Raw genomic sequence first — 26,506 nt, 5'->3', positions numbered from 1 at the left:
AAGCCAGGTATGACGGCTTCTATAGAGAAGAGCAGTACAGAGCAATGTCTAGTTTTGGCATCCCTGTCAAAACTTATCCGTTTCTTAGAATGACGATGGAGAATGCACGCTGCTCTATCAAGGTCGGAAAAGATCTCACCGATGGATTTGATGTCAAAAAATATTTTACACAAGGCGCACTGTCATGCGACTTCTTCAACATCGTTCTGAAAAAAAAAGATATTGAATAACGACGTATTTAACAAAACGTCACCGTGGAGAGCTATAACTTTGGGGTAGTTAAGGTCTTTATCTACCTAGGCACCGCTATAAACTCGGACAAAAAAATAAAATGAAGAATAAATCTTGCAATTCGTGTGTTTTTTTGGACTTAGAACCTCTCTCGAGCATCTAGAATCATCATCTATAAGACACTCATCATCCCGGTTCTCATTTATTGTACTGAGACCTGAAGAAAAATGAGAGCCTCTTAGTATTTCTTAGAGATAAATTCTTCGGGTGAATTTTGGTCCCGTCTGCATGGATGGAGAGTGGAGGGTAAAATACAAGGACGAACTGTACGTCCTCTACAGCGACACTGACCTGGTTAACAGAATTAAAGTCCAACGACTTAGATGGCTCAGTTATGTAGAGCGAATGGATATCAACGCTCCAGTCTGGAAGGCCTTCGAATCCAATCCCGGGCGCAGTAGCGGAAAACCGCGACTCAGGTGGGTGAAGACCTAAAACAACTTGGCATGCTAAACTGGAGACAGCTAGCTAGGGACCGAGCTGGCTGGAGACACATGTTGGTTGAGGCCCAGGTCCACTACGGTCTGTAGCGCCACCTTAAATAAGTAAGTAATAGATATTATGACCAAATACATGAAACAACACTGAAAAGGAAATATTATATAATTCTTATCTTATTGTGATTTATGATTGCAACAGAATGCATGGCACTACTACATATAAGTCTCAAAAGATCAAATTAAGTCATCAGTGGCATAGCTCTGATTTCCCATCCAACTAATTTTTCTTGTTCTGAAACATCAAAAATAAATATTCGTGGATTGCCAAAACTATTTTTAAGATGGACACTATTTTGGAAACATTAAAATAATTCTTTCCTTTTATCAACAATAAAAAAGGTACAAGACTACATGAACTTGATACAATGCAAACTAAAAAAACAACATAAACTGCTCAGCAAATTTTTACATGACATTACTTTACCCTTTAATAAAAACAATGTTTCAAATAAAATGTATGGCATTTTTATCAAACCTGCGATGTCTATTGACGTTTCATTTAAAAATTTCAACTAGGCTTAATATAAAAACAAAATTCTATAAAGGAGTTTAAACATGGGACAAAGGTATAAAAAGGAAAACAGATGATTGTTAAATTCACTAGTGTAATCAATTCAGGAAAAAATATTTTGGACACAAGGTTTGCAGTTAAAAGCTTTTGTATACAATATTTGTTGTCCTCTTTAAGGAAATAAGCCTTTGAAAGTGTATAAGACAAATTAATTTTTTAAATCTTAATACTACAATTTAAATATCACGTCAATTGGGAAATAAATAACAATTTTTAAAACTGGGCACTTCCAAAAATGTTGTTACTTTGATCTATGTCTCACAAAATGCATAAAAATAAATAATGTAAAAAAAAAATAAATTGTATTTTTTTAAAGATTTTGTTTAACAAAGTTTATTAGTGAATAAAAAATATATTTACAATATATTTAATTTTTCATTCAAAACACTTAAAGCGTTTTGCATTTTTAACTACATAAATACAAATAACAAAGAATAAACAAAAAAATTATAATTTTTATATAGGAAAGAAAACATAGGATTATTGGCACGTGTCTCTGATTGGAGACTTTAGCAATATGTATTTAGTTTTAGGCCGTGCTTTTTCTATACAATTGTCATTTTAAAACGATTAGCAGAAAACATTTTGTATTTTCAAAAGTAAGTATTTTTAGAAGTAAATTCTAAGGTCCCAAGTAAATTCTATTTATTTGCTTTTATTTTGTAATGGAATTTGTTTGTTTTGTTTTTTGCTTGTGCGTAAAAGTAATTTATTTATATTTTTTTATTCAGTAAATAAGATATATTGCTCTATTTTAGATAGATAATTTACTGGTGTTGATGTTTTAAGAATGTTTTGCTCTCGAATGTTTCTGAATTTTGAAATATGAGTGTTTTTTAAGTCATATGTACAAATTTATTGCAACAGATAAAAACAACAATAACTCTAAGTTGTGAGGAACACTTACAATAGCTCTATCAAGATATTGCAATACCTCATTCGTCACACATATATTTACTTTGGTTTTTAATAATTAAAGTTTCAATTAACATTTTTCAAACTTCATCGTTTAGCAATCTCCCTTTTGGTTTCCAATGTCTCAATGTGGCTAACAAGCAATTAAAATACTTTATAACTTGCTGGAAAAATAAATTGTAGTTGTTGTCAGTGTAACTATTTAAACAGTTTAACACATTTCAACGGGATGATGCTGTTAATTCGACTCAATATGTTTGTCAATATATATACATATATAAAGCAATAATTTACACAATAAAAATTGTACGTAAATTTTAAGGTTTTGCCTGAAGTATTGGAATAATCGACCATTACTTATTTTTGACTTTAATATTAGTTAAAAAATTAAATAGGAGAGATTTCTCACATTTTAAAAACATGATAAACGATAGTGCATCTCATATTGTGCCCTTTTCCAAAATTTTTAAGACACCAAGTTCCGGAATTTATTATTAAGTACCAAGGCATACAAAATACGTGTTGTTAAAGTCGTGAAATAAATTCCAAAATTAAAGGAAATGATAATAATCTGAAGTGATTTAGGAAACCGACAATAGTTGATTTTGTATTTTAATAAAATGTTTCACTTTTGTTGTCGTTTTACAATATACAGTTGCTCCAACGCATAATCGGACAGTTGTTTCATTTATAAAAATATGCTATAAACTTAGAAAAAAAAACAGCTATATGTATATTTATTTTGCTCTTAATTAAAGTAGTACACTTACTTATCGAAAAAACAACAAAAAAACTAAACATTTTCAAATTTTATAGGTTTATTCAAAGAGTAAAACTAAATAAAAACAGTTTTTAAAGTTCAACAAATAATCGGACTAAGCAAAGAGAGTAAATGAAAAATAATGTTACTTTCAAGTTTTTACTCTAAGCAGATTTTCTTTGTCCTAATCAATCTTTCAATAAATCTACCACCAAGTAGTGCAAAAATGGCTCCAAGTGGAAAACAAACAAGTGACGAACTAAGACAATTAATTATAAAATTAAATTTTGAAGGAAAAACGGTAAGAGAAATTGCCGAGTTGGTTGGACGAGGCAAATCTACAGTCCAAGATATCATCAAAAGGTTTAGAGATAAATTTAGATTGGCCAACAAAAGCCGAGAAGGTCAAGGCAAACTTTTAAGTGAAAGAGAAGAGCGGTATGTATTAAGAGAAATTTAAAAAAATCCATTCAAAACAGCAAAAGATCTTCAAATTTCTCTCAAAAATCGTGTTGGAAAGGATGTTTGCCTCAACACTGTCCGCAACACTCTCCATACATACGAATACTATTTAAAAGCTGCCATAAAAACAATTTATTAGCCTAAAAAACAAAAATAAAAGATTAAACTATGCGAAAGAATATTTGTTGAAACAAGAAGATTTTTGGAATACGGTAATGTGATCATATTTCTTAAAAAAATATATTTTAATCAGTTTTCGATGATTTAAGTTGTTGTTCACTGATGAGAGCAAATTTAATTTGCATGGATCTGAGTTCCAGCAACAAAACACCAAAGCCACAATAAAACACGGAGGTTGCTCTGTCATGGTTTGGGGCTCCATGTCAAGTGCTGGGGTAGATAATTTGCATTTCATAGATGGTAAAATGGACAAATTTGCCTACCTCAACATTTTAAAATAAAATTTGAAGCAGAGTGCGGAAAAATTAGGAATCGCAAATAAATTTGCATTCTATCAAAACACACATCCGGTGTCGTAAAGATGTGGTTTATTCATAACTGCCCCAAACTAATTGACACACCAGCACAGAGCCTAGACCTCAATGTGATTGAATATCTTTGGGGGGAATTGGCCAGGAGAGTGTACAAACACAAATTTAACACTCTAAATCAGCTTAAGGAGGCTTTAATTCAAGCTTGGAACTCTATTGAGCCTGAGGTGTGCCAAAATTTGGTTAAATCCATGCCAAATTGACTTCAAGCCGTTCTGAATAGTAAAGGCTTTGCCACCAATTACTAGATGATGGATTTTTACTGTTTTGAAGAAGATTATTACTTTGTCCGATTATTTGTTGAACTTTAAAAACTGTTTTTTGTTTGTCTTTGAATTAACCGTTAACATTTGAAAATTTTTTATATAAAACTATTAGTATGAAACTATTGTCCGATTATGCGTTGGAACCACTGTTTATTTTCAAAAAGCTGTTTTTATTTTATTCAGTAAACGGATTAAGCGCTCAAGCTAATGAACGTACAAAATAGTTAAAGTAAATGTTCTTGTATTTGTTTCATTTACTACTATCGTTTACTTTAGGGTTATTGTAATTATTATAACAAATTTAAAAAAAAAGTTTTTACTAAAACACTAACCATTCTAAACATATTCAGAAACACTCGAGAGACAAACTTGGATCTTGTATTATTTTGATTCGTGGACTGAATTATTACAAAATTAAAATAATTGTACATTAAAGACAATATAATAAGAACTTATAATAACAACTACGATTACTTGTAACACAACAAAATACATAATTTAAAATAATATTTTTTCTTTTTTAAACTGCAACACGTTCAATTATAAAACTTTAACCTTAAAAAATTCTTTTAGAAGAAGTGAATTAATAGTATATGTACAATATAAAAAAAAATAGTGAAAAGAGCTTTATATGTATAAGACCCGGTAAAGAAGCTCCTTATAGAAAAATTAAAAACAAATGCAAAAGAAAAAAAAAAGAATCTAATTGATATGAACTAGACTTACGAAATGTACTTAATCCACAAATCCAACCCCTTCACTCAAAGATTATTCATATTCAATATATCTGCTTCCATGATTGATTCGGGAACTTCACCAAAACTGGTTAAATCGTCCATGCCATCGGTAAGAGAACTAGAACCACCTTCTCGAGCATCGTCAAGTAGTGAATCGGATAAACCATTCACTGCAACGACTGATGGAGCTCGACTGTAGGCTGTTGTGCTTTCTACAGTGTTGCCGTTTATAAGGAAATCTCGATTGAATTCGGGACTATAGCGAAACGATGGTGTGGCCGTGTTCGATGTTATCGGTGTCGTTGGCATAGACTTCGATATGTCGTACATTTTTGTTGAATATTTACTTTGTGCACTCGGAAAAGAATCTGGTTGCTGGTGATGTTTCCTTCCGCTGAGAAAAGGATCAAGAACATTGTTAAGCGGCACCGGTGTCGATGGAACTGATCGTGAAACAATCCCACCAAAACTATTTGGGATTCTCCCAAAGTCTGGAGCAAGGATGTCGTTGATAGAACTGCAAAGCAAACTACCACTTGATTCCTCTAGTTTGATCGATGAACCATGCGTTTGACTGGTATCACTGAATATGTCCAAGATTGAAGAAGGGTCATTAAAGTCAGCGAATTGTGGTGGAACTGGAGTTTGTGCAGCTGAGCTACATGTCGACGAAAATCCAGCGTAGTTAGCAGTCTGATTGAAGGCCGGACTGTTACGATATTGAAGTGGAACACTTCTTGATCGCGATTCGGCCATCAAATGTGTCGGAGGCTCGTCTAGAACGCACTCGAGAGAGTTTTGATCGTGCGTTGTAGCACACGAATTTGCAAAAGTTTGTGGGTAGTCTTGATTGGATAAAAGTAAATTATACCCACTCAGGGAATTTCCAGCGTTATTTGCGGTGTAAGATTTGCCCAGAATATTTGTATCTTGCAGTATCGAGGGACTTGGTGGCGCCGATGCTGACGTCATTGTGCTATATGATCGATTGTTTCTTATGGATCCAATCATTGGATCATTGGTCGATGATAAAATAGCATTTTTATCCACGGTATTAGGCAGCGAGTGCTGTTTGTGCAACACTGGCTTTGTTCGCCCCATAGGAGCGGTTAATCTTGGACTAGCAAATAAATTTGAATTGGTCGTTGCTGTTAAAGCAGAGGAGCTCGACACTAGAGTGGTGTTATTTGATTTATTATTTGATACATTAATATTAGGCGAAATTGGAAAGAAAGTACAGTTTTTTCGCCGTTGTGTTGTACTTGGAGCAGGTACCATTGCGTTAAGATTAATTTTTCTTTTTTGCGTTCCACGCACATTATTTGAAATCGAAACAGAAGATGTGCCCATTGAATTATTTCTTGATATGGCCGCAGTTTTAACAGCCATTGGTGTTGTGGGAAGTGATGACGAGGCTGCTGCTGAAGCTGCTGCTGCTGCTGCGGCGGACGTATCTCTCGATGGTGATGTTATTTCGTTTAGATGCTTTTGAGACATGATTACTAGAGACGCTGAGGCTGACCCTTCGTTGAAGATGCCTGTTTTTTTAAATAATAAAATTGGTTAATATCTTTCTTTACGTTCTTGTATTTTAATTTGTTGGTTGAAAATTACATCAGAATGATAAATAGATAGATAGATAGATTTTTATTACTTAAAATTTTTAAATACAATAGTTTCGGTTGCATTTGATTAAAATATAAATTTGGTAATAAAAGTGTTTCGCGGTGGCAATGCATGCCGTCTGCCAGATTGACTATGTGCTTTCAAGTTATGTTCAAAGAAAATGTTCACTATTTAACAAAATGTAAATGAACAATTGCAAAAATTATTTAAAGATGGAAATAGGGCTTTCAGTTTAACTAAAACAAAAATTAATTACTTAATAATTAATACATAATTTTTAGTCAAAAAAATTAAAAACTTTTAGTTTGGCAAAAACAAAATTAGAGTTGAGTAAAATTGGATTCAAGATTACAAAAATGAAGAGCTTTTAGTTTTGGGTAAAATAAAAATAAATGGTATTTGAACTCATTTAAAATTAAGCGTTATGTATGGACTTTTAAATTAGTTAAAACAAAATTTTAGTTATTTAAAATAATAATATAACAATAAATAATATACAACAATAATATATAACAGTAATTGAAAAAAACATGATATATAATTGTACTGTTTTTAATTTGGGTATTAAGAAAATGTTATAATCATTTCTCTGTAACAGATTGATTTTTCAAGATAATCCAATTTTCACCATTTAAAATTGTCAAAGTTTGCTCCATAGTTAGAGTAGGTTTTCCAAAGTAGAGCACTCTAAGTTCTTTATAAACTGGGCATATTGCAAAGGGTGCCATGTGAAGTGGATGCACCCTTATAAGGTGAGCCGTTTAAATTAAGTTGCTCACTTCTTGCTTTGCAGATTAACGAAATTTATCTTGTACTATATTTATCACTAAAATAGTTATGTACGAGATCATGTTTCAAATCGGGGTAAATGACTCTGTTGATTGAAGATGACGTCGACAGCTTGTAATAACCCGTAGAGTTGTTGGAGATTTAGCTCAATCCACACTTCGTTGGCCATTGTCTGCATTCTCCTATCCACTCCACTTTGTTGTCTATGATGTACTTTGCTATTGCCAATTGAATTCTATTTGGTCTATATGCCAGTACTTTCAAGATGTAGTCAAAGTGGAGTTTTAGAGTATGAATAAAAAGAGCAGAAAGAAAGGAAAGTTTCGAGAAGTAGAACATAGTTTGGAATATTGGATGGTAAGTAGAAAAGCCGTTTGAGAAAGTAACGTTGAAGTTTTTCTTCTTCTTCATGTGACTGATATCCCCATATTTGACAGCTGTAGCACATAACAGAGCGCATTACAGCATCAAATACCTTGTACTTAGCTGAGGTTGGTTCAATTTTGCTGTTCATAGCATCTTTCTATGACGCGTTAATCATACTTTTTGATGCTATCAGTTTTTTTTCGAGATGTGAGGTTAACTTCATATTAGATTTTAAAAGTATTCCAAGGTATTTGCAATCTGTCACAATTTCAATGGCCTCACCATTAAAAATCAACTTTTCATTCGATTTAAGTTTTGATTGTGTATTTCTAACTATCATTACTTTCGATTTTTCTAGATTAACAGTTAATTTCCAGACTCTACAAAAATCAACTAGCTTATTTATAATAAGTTGTAAACTTTGGGGTGATTCTGCTAAAAGCTCAATGTCAACTGCATACATGAGTACCTTAACGTTTAGACCTGCAAAACTTTATCCAGCGGGTAGATACATTGATATATCATCAATGAATATGGTAAAGAGAACGGCACTTAAAAGACAACCTTGTTTGACGCCAGATGAAGTCTCCAACCATTCAGACATATCGATTTCATCCCAAACCGCTGAGCGAGTGTTTTTGTACATATTTTTCAGTACCAAAAGAAGTTTCGTCGACAGTCCCTTTTGTGACAGCTTGTAAAACAATGTTTGTCGGTCTATCGAATCGAAAGCAGCTTTAAAGTCCACGAACACTATGTACAAACTTCTTTTTTGCCGAAGGAAATACTGTGAAATTAAGTTTAAGCTTAAAATGTTATCAAATGTGGAGTAACCTTTACGGAAAGCAGATTGATATTCACTAAGCACTTTATTATTTGCTATCCAAATGTTGATGCGACTAAGGAGTACAGATGCAAATATCTTTGCAACAGAATTCATGTACGATATCCCTCTTTTAAAAATTTGATAGATCAGAGTATCTTGACAAGCTTGTGGAACCTTTCCGGTATTGAAAATATTATTAAAAAGGTGAAGAATTTCATACAAATAATCAACAGGTGCGTTTTTGTAAAACTCATTGCTTATTCTATTTGGGCCTGGCGCTTTGTTATTTGCTGCGTAATGCAATGCAGTTTGGATTTCTCTTATTGAAATTTGAGAATCGAGAGTTTGGTCTAAAATTAAAGGTTCCGCAAAAGAGAAATTATTCGAGATTAGATCAAGATTGAGTAAATTTTTTAAATAATTGGCTAGAATACTTGCTTTCAAGTTTCATCCACAAATAAGCTTAGAACCTTTTAATTCTTTGATGTTATTCCAGAAACTTTTGCTATCTATTATTTTTTAAAGTTTATGTGCTACTGGTGTATAATACTCCTGGCTTTTTGATTTGCAAAAATGCTTGTCAGCTTTATTTGCTGTAATATACTGTTTGGTGGTTGTTTCATTTAATTTGTTTTGTATTCTGGTTTCCTTTAAAAGTTCTGTTGAAGCAGAAAATAATATTACTGATCATCATAAACTTTTATTTTTAAAACTTGTAAATAATTCTTAAATATTGGATTTAAATTCCAATTCAGTAACTGACAAAATTTAATTTTTGAATTCAAATCTTTTTTATATTCATAAATTCGCCTTAAAAGTTTAACTGAAAATGTAACGTAATCTCTTTTTCGAAATTACATAAATTTTTGTATAAATACTTTCTAACGAAATAAAATCTTTTGGACTCCTATTGTACAACCCTTAGGGGAAATCGCTGTTTTTATTTTTCTTTAACAAATCTCGTCGTTTTATTTCGCTCGCTTTGATGGTCTTTGTTCGAAAGCCATTCAAAGTCCTCGTTGTTTTTTCGCTACCGTTGATAATTCAAGCAACGCATCAACCAGGATCTACCTATCCTTTCGATAAAGGGTATAATAGAGATTTTCGGGTTGACGGTCAAGTCTTTTGATCGTTCAAGTTCGAAGGAATTATTTCTTGCATTCAAACAGTCTTTATCAAACCATTTTTGTTTGAAGTTGACAATTTTTTGTTGTTTCTTATATTGATGGTAACTTTTATACATTTACAAAGAGAGACTAGTCTTGAACTTGGATCGGAAAATAAATAAGTGTCAGTTAATTTCTGAAGTTCAATCAAAATTTTTATTTGATACTTCTCTTTTTGACTTTCTTTCCAAATAATTTTGGGTAGTAACGTGATTTCTGTGTAATTTGAGTTTGTGGTTTTTTTTAGATTCGATTCCTCCATTCCACCGATGCAGCACAAAATCAATCACTGATTTTCCCGCTCCCCCTATAAAAGTAAACTTCCTATTTCTATCATGATTGCAGAAACCGTTAAGGATGAACAGATCATGATTTTGGCATAAATCTAAAAACAGACGTCGATTTTTGTTAGTTGTTTTATCTTTAGAGGACCGAGTTTCACGAAACTCGGGGGGTATTGAATTTGGGTGTATATTTGCTGGAATAATTTGTATTGTACCAACTCTCGCATTAACGTCTCCTATAAGCAAAATATTTTGGACAAGCGAAAAGTTTAAAACATCTTCCAACGCAACAAAGTCATTTTCCCAATTATTACAATTAAGGTACGCAGGTAATACGTAAAAAGTTATGTTTGTGCATAGTATTTTAACACAAGGTATGTTGTTGAAATCTACAAAAACAGAGTTAATTGTTTTTTTTGTTTAAACCGTATAAAAGTCCACCAATAGCTCTTCCAAATTTTGTTGATTCTACAGCTGATACACAACGCAATTTATATCCATAGAAATATTTAGAGTATTGTTCCAATGTTTCTCTTGTTATAAATGTTTCAAACAGAAAAAATATATCATGTTTTTTTACAAAGTTGAAAAAAATCTACAAATAATAATTAATTAATTTAATAATCGGAATGAATTGAAATAAAATTTCAAATTTAAATGAAGATAATTTAAGAACTAAAGATTCAATTAAACTTCGTAGTACCAAGATTAATCGTGTAAAACCTTCAAACACTCAAAGAAATTTGGTAAAACTGTTTCTATTTATTCAAAATTCATAGAAATATTCTGATGTATGTATTTATTGTATATATGAAGGGATAAAGAAGATATAAAATACAAACTATTTTTATTTACCAATGAAACCAAAACTAGATAAAGTTAATACAACAAAGCTAAATTTAATTTTTTTGTCGATATTATTTAACTAAAATGTGATTTGTTCTTCTTTTTTCAATTTGTTTAGTTTGAGTGCAAGTTTGTTTATTACTTTATTATATGAATAATTATAAACAAAAATCTTATGGAAAACACTTACCCGGCAAAATACAATGATTTCCATTGGAGGTAAACTTTTGTCCTTGGAAATTTCCTCTCTGATTACCTGCCATTGCGGTGTTCATAGCTCCAATTGTTTCGTTTGAATCTTTATTAAAATTCTGATGAAGATAATTACGAAGTTGAGTGATATCTTCACGATCTTTCGTAAAACTATTGCAACTACTATTTGTCATTGTATTATTCGATTTCTTTTTACTCGGTGCTTCAAATGCTGAATTAATATTGCTTATAACTGCCAACGTAGGGTTCTTTGCATCTATTCCTGGTTGTTCTTGTAATTGCAACTGCTGGTGTTGTTGCTGCTGCTGTGGTAGTTGTTTGTTAATGTTATTATTGTTCTCAGCGTCTCCCGTCTGAAAATATTGAAGCAATTCCGCTTCTTGATCTTGGGAGTTGTCTTCGTCATTTGTATTCAAATAATCATCTAATTCGTGTTTGTCCATATTGCAAATACTAATCACACGTTCCCTTGGTAGTCCAAGGTTTTCCGGCAGAACAACATCTTTGTCTTCTGTTATTTCGACATTATCAACAAGTGTTGGTGGTTGTTGTTGTTGCTGTCCTAATATGTTCTGATGTTGTGTATCGTATGATTGGTACATATCAGAGTGAGCTTGTAAAAGCCGTTGCTTTCTTGCACGTAATTGGGTGGCTAGCTTTGCCGATTCCATTGCAGTTGTTGTGATTTGTGCCGGTGGCCCCATAGAATAATTACTACCCGATACGGGAGGTAGTTCAATCGCTTGTGCCGCTGCCTGAACTTCATTGGTTGTTCCAGATATCGATGACGATTGGGTACTACTTGTAGCTAAGATACCCTTTGTCTGATGTGCCCTTCTTACTTTTTTGCATATCACGTTTTGTGGATTATATTCATCGTTTATTATTTCTTCTTTGACAGATGAAAGTTGGGGATCGATTGGCAACAAGCTTACAGAAGGCGATAGATCTGCAATTGTTTTAGTAAGATTCTTTACCACTAAGCTGCTTGTTGGAAGTGGTCCAGTCTTGCTTCGCTCACTTTCAGTCACTAAATTCATGGGTTGCAATTGTTGCCCATGCATCTGACTGTCGAATGCGGCGGAAGCATTCTGGAAATGCAATTGTTGGCGCCTCGATTGCAAAGAAATCGGTGAATCGGGAATTTCTTGTTTGATTGTTAGTGCTGTTAGTACAACTTCATCACTTGCTTTCAATGGTTCATTAGCCGATCCCACCGAAGAAGGATTTTGTGTGGTGCTTGATTCTGATGATGTTGAACCTTTACGTTTTTTCTTACGTCGTTTTTTAAGTGGACCTGAATCCTGCAAATAAAATGTATAGTATTAATAACCATATTGTTAATTTTTCTTTTAAAAAAAGATTTAACAAAAAGAAACTCTTACAGCGTAAACTCTTTTCTCTTTAACATCCCTTTGCTGTAATTTCTTTTGGAGTAAAACTCTTGAGCTACCAGCTCCACCACATGCTGCATAATCGTTATTTCGAATGTGTTCTGCTAAGTCTTTCATGTTTTCGAATTTTACACTAAATAAGCTTTCCGCCCAATTGCGAATAGTATTCCATGTGTCTGTACTTGTGTCGCATTCGATTTCACTGTTTCCGGGTTCTATAGACTGTCCACTACCACCAACGCCACCAAGTATAGGTAGTTGCGGTGGAATAAGTTTTGTTGTTTTTCGCATTGCAGCATAACAATATCGGGAATGTCCACGTGTTCCTAAACGTCTAGGACGAATCTCGGGAAACACTTGCTTCATTACTTTGCCAAAATCAGCCGTTGATAGGGGCTTTATATCCAATCGTTCGCAGTATGCTCTAAAAACAAAAAACACATAATCCATTGAAAACCAACAATAAAAAATAGTTGAGCTCACAGATAATCATTATAAACATCTTGTTTTGGAATGGAAACCTTTGGATCATGTTCCAAATGCGAGCGAACCCAATTGATTGTGTGATTTATTTCAGATCTTGTTCCCAATGGATTTTGTGGTTGCCGAAGGGGATCTAAAAATAAGAACAGATTTCATTGAAATTCTTGTTTTTATATACAATTGCAAGTTATGCATTACCTGAGTCCGCTGATTCTCCAGGCATTCGAAGGTACAAAAGTAAACGCTCAACCGGTTTTAGTGTGGAAATTCTGTCGAGAATTTGTAGAATTTGTTGCTTGGCGTGGTCCCTAAACAAAAAATAAGTCAGTGATTAAATATCCAAGTTACATTTGTTTTTAAATAATTCTTTTAAAATAGATATAGAGTATTAAATGCTTTTTTACGATGGGCAACTTAGCCAACGAATATGATGAACATTTCTCGATTTTAAAACGAGGTATTCAACAGGTTAGGTTAGGTTAACGTGGCTGCGGATTTAGAATACACACACTTAGGCCAAAATAAAAGCCCCATTGTGATACCACATGAATATAGAGAGCTACTTCTTATTAGTCGAACCATTTTGAGCTTTTTATAAAGCGAAGGAGATATTTGATATCCTTTTTAGCTAGTTCACTGGGATTATCAAAAGAGTAGCCTCCCAAATGCAGTTAGCGTTTTAGTGAAAGAGCAGGGCAAGTGCAGAGAAGGTGAGAGATTGTTTCCTCTTATTGTTCGTCCATACAGCTCCTGCAGAAGTCATTTGAGGCTACACTAAGTCGTATTGCGTGTCTGCCTATAAGAAAGTGTCCCGTAAGGACACCTAGAGAGGAGGTAACATGAAGTCTGCTTTGAGATAACAAGTCTTTAGAGCGCTTTAGGTCTAGTGAAGGCCATATAAGTTTTGTGGTGAAATCAGGTGAAATAGCCATGACGGTTCCATTTTTATGCACCCAACATAGGTGAGGTGAATGTTAAATTGCTACGACATCTCCATAAGAGACGATCGACAATCGAGGGCCCTTTGAGATTTGGTGAGACACCGTCAAGAGATTTAATAGCAGCCTGACGGTCAGAGAAGATGCGGATATCAGAAGTTGATATCACGTTTTCTCTTAACCAGGAGAGAACCTCTTTGATCGCTAAAATTTCCGCTTGGAAGACGCTTCAATGATTAGGGAGGCGGAATGAGATGCTTAGATTAAGCTTTTCTGAGCAAACATCACTACCAACTCCCTCATTTGTCTTGGATCCATCTGTATAAAAATGAATTCTTTTGTTATCCAGGAGTTTTTTGTCTGCCAATTCATCTCTGGATGGAATGGATACCTGGAAGTTTTTTCCAAATAGGGGTTTAGGAATAGTGTAGTCTATGTACTTTGGTATAGAACCAAAGATATTCAAAATGATGGAGTGCCCCACATTGTTGTTGGTCCATTGTATTGAGGCGTTGAGTCTTACAGCTGTACTCGCTGTCACTTGTTTACTGAAGATGTCGACGGATGTCAGATGGAGGAGAGTGTCTAACGCTGCTGAGGGTGTGGTTCTCAATGCCGCGACATGCAGTGTTGGACTCTGCGGAGTTTTGTCGTAGTATGTGACTTTTTCCAGTGCAGTCTATCATACTGCAACCCCGTACACAAGTATTGGTCGGATGACCGATGTGTATAGCCAGTAGGTTATGCGAGGTTGAATACCCTATTTCCTTTGTATGGCTTTCTTGTAAAGGAAAAGAGCTGCTGTAGCTTTTTTAACTCTTTCCTTTCCTGAATATTAGATTCCAAAACGATACCCTTGAATAGATAAAACTCCGTCCAGTCGATTGGGCATATTTTTTATAATTTTTTGAAGGTATTCAATGCTTTTTTTGCTACATTCTTCTTGAAGCCATTGCTAGAGTGCACTTATTGACGAGACAGGGTTTTCGCGAACTCGACGGTCTAATTCATCTCACAAATTCTCGATTGGGTTAAAGTCTGGAGATTGTGGAGGTGTTTGGATAACTTTTGGACAGTTATACAGAAGCGATGCTCTTACAACATGTGCCTTGTGCTTCGGGTCGTTGTCCTGGTAAATGCCCATTTTTCACCACTTTTCCTTAAATTTTCTTTTAGGATTCTTAAATAGTATTGCTTATTCAATATACCGTCTAATCATGCCTCTTGCCGAAATGCACCCCAAACCATGATGTGCCCGCCTCCATGCTTTACTGTTTGCTTTGTGTCTCTGCTTTTAAGCTCTTCATTTGGCTTGCGCCAAACCATAACTTTCAAATCCGATCCAAAGAGGTTGTACTTATACTCGTCAGCAAATATTACATAATCCCACCAAGTTGCATCCTTATTTTTGTGTTCAAAATTTACTTGTCACAAATATTGATAAATGGCTTTTTTCTGGCAACTAGACAATTGTAGCCATTATTTATGGTTCGGCGTACTGTTGATGCAGATATTTTCATTTTGCATTCTATTAACACTTCTTGCACAATTTTTGGTGCACTTAAACGAGGATTTGCTTTAATTTTTCTTACTATATGCCGTTCTTCTTTCGTTGTTAACTTTTTTGGTTGACCTATCTGCTTATTTGGTTTTAACGGTACTCTTGAATAGACAAACTGTTAACCGGGGCAAATTTCAAACTCAGTAAAGAAAACAAAAAACCGAATATAAAGAAAACAAAAAACCGAATATTAATGAAGCGTTGGAACTTTGTTTTATGAAACCGAGATCTAAGCCCTTGAAACTTAAATTTACACCGATTTAAGGGAAATATTAAGAAGGATCGATATTTCGAAAGTAAAGCAACTTAAGTATATACTTTGAAATTATCATGCGGAAATTTCTAATATTTCTACAGCTTCAACTGCCCTTTAACCATATGGAGAGCGGTCGGGCCGCTCTAAATGGGTCTAGCAGTTGTTCCGACCCTTCTCCAAGAATACCTGTGTATAGTATATCGTAACTGTAGATCGAATCCACAAATATTTCCTCTTATAAGGTTTTTAGGCTGAAGAAACTCCGAAAATGATGGTCACTAATAATCGAAGTACAAAAATTGATTTTAAAATGATAGTTGGGTGTTTTCTTTCAAAATACGCCATATCTCCTACCACAAAATGTAATACAGAAGACTTTTCGGGTGTCCAGCCGACCTGAGTATAAACCACGGTATCTGCTTTGAGGTAGATTGCATACAGTTCATAATAGTAGCGTCTCCGGAATCGTCCTTAATTTGGTCTTGGATCCATATGTGAGTACTGGCAGAACCAAAGCAGCTTAGAAGTTATGGAAGGGTTTCTGAAATTAAAAAACTTTGACAGACTATTGTGGGCTCAGTGTACAGTAGGCTCACGTTAACGTGAACTATTAAAAACCGAGCGTGATGACGTTATCGAAATTGTTCATGTTGACAAAGGTGTGGTTCTTAAATTTTTTAAAATAAATTAGACCTTTGTTTCAATTAAAATTCATATGTTTTTTTTTAATTTCAAATGTAAATGTTGTACATGAAAAAATATATTGTATTTTCTGAATTTTCTTTTTTTCTATTTGGCTGAAAACTGACTTTTCGCGAAGTCGTTTAAGTACGCTGATGTCTGCTGTATTGACGTGTTCATATTCAGCCCACTCCAAAGCCTTATTGAAAATGTTGATTGCTTCCCTAGGCTCTATTCTGGTACGTGCCGTTTCCAGAATATTGTCCGCTAGCTTTCACATTCGTCACTGATCGAAACCTTGTTCGTTTCGGTGTCGTATGAAAGATCTTCATTCCGTTCATGGACACCAGCAACCGAAAAAATGATCTATATGGAAGGGCACAAATCGAATCAATTTTTTTTCTGTATACAAGAGAAAATGTTCAATTCTCTGGATTAATTGCGCGAAAAAGTTATAGTGTTCCTCTTGAGAGTTGATTGGTGAACAAATTCTTTCTCTTAAAACAGCTAGTATCTTCAGACTCTTTTTCATTTCTAATTGAGCTTTAAATATTCGTAAAGCATTTTGCTATTGTTTTTTTTTCTCAAGACGTTTCCAACCAGAATGTAAATAGCAAATAGCGTCTCTTAACGTCAATTTTTGTAATGTTTCAATAACATCAGTTTTTTTCGGCCACAATTGATGCCAGAAGACTATTTTTATAAAAAAAGTTTTGTTAGTCTTATAGCATTTTGGTCCATCAGCTGTATGTTCAACGTGACATTCGGCGGCATAAACATCGCAGTTACTAACCCGTCCTCAGATGTTAATTCGTTTTCGGGTGAATGAGATGAAGCATTATCAATTAAAAGAAGAGCTTTGGTGGACAACCCTTGGTGTTTTAAAAATGATCTGACCTACACATGAAAACATTTGTGGTGTGATACGAAAGAATGATGTAACCAATTTTTAAAAATAGCAGCTGTCATCCATGACGATTTGGAGCAACTGTAGTTAACAGGAAATTTAAAATTCCTAAAAGAGCGTGAATTGTTTGCCTTTTCAAACACTAAAAGCTTAACTTTATGTTCTCCTGATGCGTTTGTACAAACAAGAAAAGTAACGCGCTGTTTTTCAGTTTTTCTGCCAGGAGCATTTTTTTCTTGAGCTGATACGTACATATGTCTTGTCAGGAAGCAGCTTCCAAAATAATCCGGATTCATCCGCATTGTATATTTGATTGGGAGATAGACTTAGCTCTTTTATTTTAGCTTGCAGCTTGTTTTTGAAAGGGTCCACGAGGTCAGGTCTAGAAGATAATTTTTCACCACTTATTTTGATAAAACGCACACCATAACGCTTCTTAAATCTTTGCAACTATCCGTCACTCGCATTAAAATCGTCCTGAGTTTAATTTATTTTTAAATGGAAAAAATTAGCTTTTTCCTTAACCATCCATCCATTGACTGGATATTTTTTTTCTCGCTGTTTGATGAACCAACGGTAAAGAGCTTTTTCCATTTTAGGAAGTTCAGAACGCTTCATGGTCTTTCGCATTCTAGGTAAAGAAAATGTATTGTTAACACATTTTAGAATGTTCTAAGATTTTCTGTCGCTAGGCCAAATTGTTTATTTTGCAACATCGATTGCTTTGCTGATCCTCCTTTTATTTTTTCTTAAACACTTACTTTTTCCTAAAAAAAACAAGAATTTTTGTACTTTTTGCAACATTTTTCAAGAAAATCTTTTTTTGTGATTACGCCAAACCAACACCGCGCAGTAAGACAAATGCCAAACTAAAGTAAATAATACCTGGAAAATCCTAACGGGATTCCCCATTTAGTAAAACGATTTGAAATCCCAAAAAACGTCAAAGGAAGATATGGTTTTTATGTCAAACGCATTTAAAAGTTATTCACGTTATAGGGCTTTCACACATTGTTCACGCTACAGAGTAGTCAATGTAAAAAAAGTTTTTACGTTAGCCGGTATTCACGTAAGACGGTGTTTTTGCTATCGGGAGTCTACTGTATTTTTTTTCTATATTTTTATCAGTTGCTTCTATTGCGCCAAGGTGTTTGAAGGATTGCACTATTTAAAATTAATTCTTCGCGTCCTTCTAATATTTGTTTTATTGAACTTGCTTTTTTTTGCTCTAATTATAATATTTTGAAGTCTACATTTGTTGTACCAATTTTGTTAGGGTTTCGGTGATTATTTCTTACACCAGAGATGCTTAAACTATTTCAATCTTTTCAATTCTATAATTTTTGAAAACGAAAGAATAGTGTAGAAAAAGTTTGCAAACGAATTTCGATGGAATTCATAGATTTGGAGTTATGAAGTTCAAAAACTTGAAGCGAGTAAAATAATACTCTAAACCCGGGTTTCCCAAAGTGTGCTCCGCCGAGCACTTGGTGCTCCGCCGAGCACTTGGTGCTCCGCCAAGAATATCCAAGTGCGGAAATATTTGAAAAAATATAAAACTTCCAAGAAGGACTAGTAACTAGTTAATTTTGGGCTTCTGATCTTGTAATTTTGATCGCAGCACATTAAAAATCAGTATAGTTAACTACAAACAAATTTGATTTTTTTGTTTTTTTCAACGGTAGTCAGTGGAATGCCGAGAAAAGACAAAAAGAAATATAATATTCTCAGTTGTTAGGAACACTTTTGCATCCACTTTGAACGGTAAAAACACATTCATGGACAAATTATATTTTGTATTCTATCTTAATCGTATAAATTTACATACAATACCACGAAGACTAGTGAGAGTAATGATTGAAATAGAAACAGTTTTTGTTCAATTCATGCAAACTTTTAAACGTAGTACAGTGAAGTTAATTTGCAGTTGCTTTTAGTGCTTGAGTTTAACTTTTTTTATACATAACATTTTAGAATGGATGACTGGCTTAAGTCTGGAAGCAAATAAATGCTCCGCAAAAGCATCCGAAGCTGTCGAAGAATTACTAATTGACAGGTATGTCCAAACAAAATGATAATTTACGTAAAAAAGTAATCCCTGTAATAGTAATAACTTCAATTTTTTAAGCATTTAACCGCACAAAATAATTTCAATGATTTTATTTTATTTGTCCAATTTCGGTTGTACTTATGATGCAATATAGAGAGAGACAGTGGCGTTAGAGATTTCTAAAGATTTTGAGCTTGACGATTTGCCTAGTACTAGTTCCTCCGTGACCGAAAAAAATTAGTTAGAAGGAAGTATCACGAATCATATTTGAATTTTGTATTTGCTGAGACAAGTGACAACAAACCTCACTGCGTAATTTGCCGCAAAGTGTTGCCGAACAGTGCTATGTTTCCATCAAATCTTAAACGTCCCTTTACCCGACTGATTTCTTCAAAAGAAAGTATGCGGAACTTGCTAAATCTCAAACCATTATTACTTATGACTCAAAGACAGTGAACGAAAATGCGTTGATGGCCTACTTGGTAATTTCCGAATAGCGCAAACTGGTGAAACCCATACCATTGCTGGAAACTTAATAAAGCCATTTATTAAAGACATTGTTGAATGTTTGTTGGGTGAAAAGGCAAAACAATTAGTTGCCACCGTTCATTCGTCAAATAACAATACCAAGACGAATTGGAAACTTAGAAAAGAATTGGAAACTATTGCAAAAGCCACCTTCCCTCACATCGCTGTAATTTGAGTGCTTGGTTGACCAGACATCAGATTCTTTCATAAAAGAACTTTTTGCAACAAAAAAGTCTTTATCAGAATTCTAGTGTACGTTGAAAGACGAGTTCAGTTTATTGTCAGAGAAAGCTAAAACAATTCTTCTGCCGTTTGCAACAACATGCATATGCGAATCAGGGTTCTCTGCAAATGTTGGAACCAAAACAAAATATAGATCCCGCCTCGATGCAGAGCCCGATATACGGTCCCAAATTCAACCAGATATTTCAGCTTTATGCAAAAATAAGCAGGCACATTATTCCCACTAAAAAGAAACTCCATATAATTATAATGCATATATTATATAATTATGTAAAACCTTATTAAGTTAAATTAACATTGTTCTTGTTTTTTTCGTTGTAGAAACTGTTTCCTGAATTCAATAAAATAAACGAAATTAAAAAAAAAGATATTTAATTTGCTACAAAGTGCTCTGCGTGAAATTTCTCCAAAAAGTGCTGTGCCACAAAAAAAGATTGGGAACCGCTGCTCTAAACGAAACAATTCAAATATTTTTAGTATACATTTTTTTTTTTAAGTCTAAGAAGTCACAGGCCAATCGAGACCAACGCAATGCCGAAAGGATTCTAGCCGCAGTCGGTGTCATACCGGCGGCGGAAAGAACCCCAGAGCAAACGCGTAAACTCGAGTGGGCTAGTGGCTTTCTTAGCAGAAAAGCTAAACCGACCTGCGGCGACTTAACGTCAAAGCGAGATAGGTCTTTGGAAGGTGACAAGCCCGAACCAAAAAGGCAGAAGGTGCTTTCCAACAGCACAACAGCCGTCAACAAAGATCTCTCATTCAGCGACGCGCTCAAAGGTAAGATCATTGCCGCGGTCATTGACAGGAGTCATGTGGATGGTAACATCTCTCATGATCATTGGGCAGAGGTCAAGGCTCACCTCGGTTTCAGATTTTTATCTGTCATCGAGGAAAATCCGGGGCCTCTCCCAGACACAGCCGATGCAGGATGGTACCAAAATTGTATCAAACTCATCGCCTGTGGTGATCAGAGATCTTTCGATCTATACAGGGCTCAATAGCTTGCCAGAAGTCTGGCCGGGTGCCAAGCTCGAGGTTGTTGCAAGGGAGAATATTCCTTGCCGGCCAAGAGCACGTATAATGGTCCCGGCTCTTCACAACTGTCCAGACATGATCATGAAACTGATCAAAACAAATAATCCGGACCTGCCTACTCACGACTGGAAAGTACCAAAGGTTGAGAAGGAGACAGTGGGTCACTAGATCGGCTCGAGGAAAACGCCGACAAAACAGTGGTGGAGGTTGATCTGACTAATAGTAGCAATGCTGTGATTAGTACAGATTAATCTCCATCACGCCATCATGGCCACGAACAACCTGATACTCCGACTGCATATGAACAAGGAAGACATCGTTTTAATACAGGAGCCGTGGGTCTCAAACTCCATCATCAGAGGTCTCAGGACTCCTGGCTATAAAATATCGGAGAAAGGTAAACCAAGGTCATGCATGTTAGTAAAAAATGACTTAAACATATTTTTACTCCCCAATTACAGCGACAAGGACACCACCACCGCTGTCCTAACAACGGATAAAGCCACCTACTGGCTTATATCCTCCTACCTTGGCCACGACAGCCCAATTCCAGGAAACACCTTGAGGAAGGCAATTGCGGACGCGCAATCGAAAAAAGTTGGTCTCCTAATTGGTTCAAACGCTAACGCCCATCACACGGTATGGGGTTACTAAGCACTAACCTACTCATAAGTAATATTGGTAATGAACCCACTTTTGTAACCAAGAATAGGAAAGAGGTACTTGATATTACACTTACCTCTGACTCGATCCACAATATCTTTTCAAACTGGCATGTCTCAAAAGAGAATTCCTTCTCTGACCACAAATACATTCAGTTTGAGCTCAAAGATGTAGCAAATACATCTACGGGATTTCGAAATCACCGGAATACTAACTAGGAGCGTTATAGGGAAGTACTAGCACAACTGCTTAATCACAACCTTCTTAAACGCTCCTCCAGTAAAGATGAACTAGACCTTTCTGTAAATAATCTCACCGAAGCCTTAAATGAATTAATGAGATCTTCATGCCCTGTAACCGTTTTAAAGGGTAAAAAGAAACGTTATTGGTGGCGTACAGAACTAGAACCATTCAGAAAGAGCTGTCGCAAACTCTTCAACAGATCTAAATACACTAGATCTCCTTCTGACTGGGACTTATACAAACATGCTCTAAAGCAATATAAAAAAGAATTAAGAAAGAGTAAGAGGTCTTCTTGGAGAAATTTTTGTGGTATAATAGAAAATACTTTAGAAGCCTCAAGACTCAGGAAAATTCTCTCAAAAAGTTCAACAATACCCAGTGCTTTAAAGACAGAAGCAGGCACGTGGACTATCACAGATGAAGAATCTCTTAATCTGTGATTAGACACCCACTTTCCAGGTAGCTCTAACATAATCAATGACTTAACATCAGAGTCTTTAGCTTATACAAGCGATTTAGTTCATCTAATAACGCGGGAAAAACTGCAATGGGCCATAGACAGCTTTGATCCATATAAATCTCCAGGACCAGACGGAATCATTCCGGCCGAACTACAAAAATGCTCAGACATGATTATTCCACCATTGGAAATCATTCTGACAAGCTGTGTAAGGTTGAGATATATTCCCAAAGCCTGGAGAATGGCAAAAGTAGTCTTCATTCCCAAAGCAGGGAAACCCTCACACGTTAACCCTAAAGATCTACGACCAATCAGCCTATCATCCTTCCTTCTTAAAACCTTGGAAAGATTGATTGAAATTTATATCAGACATAATTTAAAACCATGTCTCATTTCGACAGCTCAGCATGCTTACTCTAAGGGAAAATCAGTAGAATCAGCACTTCACTCGCTGGTACGTACTATTGAACATTCCTTCGAATACAAAGAATCTTAAATCTCTCGAGTCTGTCTCCACAAACTCTCGAACAGTCCACGATTGTCAATCATCTCTGAATGAGATGACGGAACAGTTTAACATTCACCTCATTTGGGTGCCGGGCCACAGAGACATTCCGGGAAATTGCAAAGCCGATGAGCTCGCCAAAAACGGAACACTTCTGCCTTACGTTAGACAAAAACATAACATAGGAACACCACTTGCTACATGCAAATATCTTCTCAAGCAATATGCTCTAGAAACAACAAATGCTAGATGGTCACAAAGTACCACCTGCCTAGCAACCAAGCAAATATTGCCAAGTATTGACTTAAAAGTTAAAACGGTCAAAAACCTTGCTATCACTGAGCAGACAAAGTATAAGCTCTACAATTGGAGTAATAACGGGACACTGCCTCATAGGAAGACATGCTCTGAGGCTAGGGGTCTACACAAATGACTTCTGTAGAAGCTGCATGGACGAGGAGGAAGAGGAAACAGTCCAACACCTTCTATGTACATGTCCAGCACTCTCCATTAGAAAGAATAACTTTCTCGGTAAGCCCTTCTTCGATAATACCAGTGAACTGGCAACGATTGGCACAAAACGTCTCTCTAACTTTATTAAAAGTACAAAATGGTTTGTTTAAATTCATTACTCTCCCATGAGTAACCTCATTAGTGGTATCACAATGGACCCTTGAGGTCTACATACGTGCGTCAATGACATCTGGACAGCCACTCCAACCTAACCTAACCTAGTATACAATTTGAGTAATATCCGATGGGCTGGAAGTTGTTTCAGGATCATCCATTCTCTACCGTAAACCCTGTTTATACATACAGTGCTGCACTAAATTATTGGCACACACCCGTTTATAAGGTCGCATGTATTTTTTAACAAATGCCGTTTATTTTATTGAAAGATTCAAGATAAAAAAAATAATTAAAAATAAATTATTAACATTTACGCACAAAATTATTAGAGATTGTTCATAAAAATTTAGAACGATGGCCAAATCTAAGCTGGACATGCTCTTCTGTTAATTTATAATCTACCTCAACAGAAAAGGCAATGCATCCCAGAAACGTACGTATTCGAGCACGTACTCAAATTACTTTTTTGGTTAACTTTTGAAATCATAGGCAGTCTTGTAAGTCGATTGTTGTAGCCGGTCTCGTTAAGAATATCCTTACCGTTATAGCATGACATTGTTCCCAAATTCTTGTTCTACTTCAGCAGAAAATTGAGTTGATTTAATTTTTATATTTATTTTACTTTTCAAGAAATCTTATTACCTACATTCGCGAGTATTTAAAATCCACGGTAAAATAATTTCAAAGCTAGGCACACTCTTAACACGGCTTCTATCAATAATTTTACTCATCTCGGAATATAATTTTCGATGGTTATACATATGAGTACTGTTGTCGGGGACCTACAGTTTTAAGTCAAATCTGAACGGGTAATTTGAGAAAGCACTTTTTATGATAAGAATTACTTTTGAATGATTTGTCAATTCCTCGAAAGAAGCAGTACCCGTAAAAAAAATTTAGATGGAACAGGCACGGATTGAGATTAAGACCTCTGGCATGACAGTCCAACGTACTAACCGTCAAGACACGGGTACTAACATAATGTCGCTATAACATGAGACGAAAAAAGTTCGTAAAGCAAATGTTTTCAATGTTGTATGCTAAAATATTTTAATTTCTAGATTCAGGACTCCAAAATTAAGTTTAATGAATAGATACCTTTCATTCTTGTTTACAGAAAATATAATAGATATGTAAAGTATAGAATCTTACCCAATACCGGATTCTACAACAGCTTGGACTTTTCGCAATTTTTCCTCATCTGGAATCTTGATGCAATTACTGTTCTTATTGGCATTATTTCCCCCGCTTCCACTTGCCATTCCTATAAGACTTAAGACATTTTCTGTAATGGCACTAGGTACGGCATGATTGCTTAATGCTGGAGCAAGATCCAGTCTCGAAAGTGCTCCCGAATTGATAGACATAATTTTGGATATCTCAAAATGGGGATTCTGTGGTTGGTGATGAAAATGATGTTGTTCCTGTTGTTGTTGTTGGAGGTGGTGCTGTTGCTGCTGCTGCTGGTGAAGGTTTTGTTGCTGCTGTTGTTGTTGTTGTTGCTGGTGTTGTTGTTGAAGATGTTGCATCTGTTGAAAATGCTGTTGAAGCCCAATTGGAGTTGTCGGTGTTATTGGTGTTGCTGCCACCACTGGTGGCGAGTTAACGACCTGATGCTGGTGTCCACCCGACACAATTATCGGGAAACGTCCATTCGAAGACGAACCAGATCCGAGCACTGCAATGGTTGAATGTGATGATAATGATAATGAATGTGAATGATTTGTTGGAGCTGATGAAGCAGCAGCATCTGCAGCTGATGACTGATGATTGATTCCGATCGTTGTTCCTTGTTGATGATTGTCGACATTTCGAGGAGCGTAATTGATAGATTGGTCCTGGGTATTCTTTTGTTTCCACTGCAGTTGGTGTACATTTTTTTCGGACATGTTACAATTTATTGGAAAACAAGAGTTTTCTTTACAAAAACAATATATTGTTTTTGTGACTCGGGAAACAGAAAACTTGATCACACTTTATCTCGGCACATAACTGAAGACATTTTTTCAGTTTTCAAGAGTTTTTCTAGGATACTCTTAAAACACTTTAAACAATAGTCTTATAAAAAGATTAAATAAGTTCTTTTTGGTCTTATGGGAAAATTAATTTTGCGCTTTATACTTGATTTTTCTTTATTTTATCACCATTTTTTTATCTCTGTTCTTTACGCGTGTCCTTCCTTCTTTTCTTCTTTTATTTCTGTTCTGCACTTGTCACTTTTTCTTTATTTTTGTTCTGATTTGGGCCTGTTTTGGAAATTTGTTTAGAAAATTATGTGTTGAACAGTGATGTCTTGTGTAGTAGTTATAACATCTGTAGTGTCTAGTACGGAGATTGGAAAAGAACTAAAATGTATTCCTACAAAAATAATCGTGACAAACAGTTCATCATGTTTATTTTGCAACCTGTGAAAAATTAATGGTATTCATATGAAACAGAAGACAATCTCATTAAGACTAAAGTAAAAAACAATTTTCCTCAATGTAATTGTGTAGTTATCATTGACATACTAGATATGGACAAAGCGGGACAGTTCACTTCCGCCGGTTTACCTCCGCCAGTATATGGGCTATAATGAAGATATGGACTACTAATTCATGCTTAACTTACACCACCTTTTTAGCAATACTTGCCCTTTGTAGGTTTGGCGGAAAAATTATAAATAATATTTAAATGCCATCTGTTGTGTCTTTGCTTCAACCTTTCTTTCTCAAAGAAACTAATCACAAATTTTATTATAAAGTTACAAAATAAACAAAA

General features: G+C 35.1%; 1 protein-coding gene across 1 annotated transcript; it reads right to left on the bottom strand.

Moving 5' to 3' along the window:
* Window positions 1-1,667: 1,667 nt before the first annotated feature.
* LOC129954119 (uncharacterized) lies at window positions 1,668-25,994 on the bottom strand. Its single transcript, XM_056067810.1, has 6 exons — window positions 24,899-25,994; window positions 13,245-13,354; window positions 13,047-13,179; window positions 12,555-12,987; window positions 11,147-12,473; window positions 1,668-6,591 (listed from the first exon to the last, which is right to left on the bottom strand). Exons 1-6 carry the CDS (start codon window positions 25,633-25,635, stop codon window positions 5,078-5,080), a joined length of 4,254 nt encoding a protein of 1,417 aa, XP_055923785.1. The 5' UTR covers window positions 25,636-25,994; the 3' UTR covers window positions 1,668-5,077.
* Window positions 25,995-26,506: the final 512 nt, after the last annotated feature.

Source organism: Eupeodes corollae, chromosome 1 (assembly GCF_945859685.1).
Source record: "Eupeodes corollae chromosome 1, idEupCoro1.1, whole genome shotgun sequence".
Lineage (NCBI taxonomy): Eukaryota > Metazoa > Arthropoda > Insecta > Diptera > Syrphidae > Eupeodes > Eupeodes corollae.
Note: the sequence above shows the minus strand (reverse complement) of the source record. Positions and strands in the feature narration are given on the sequence as shown.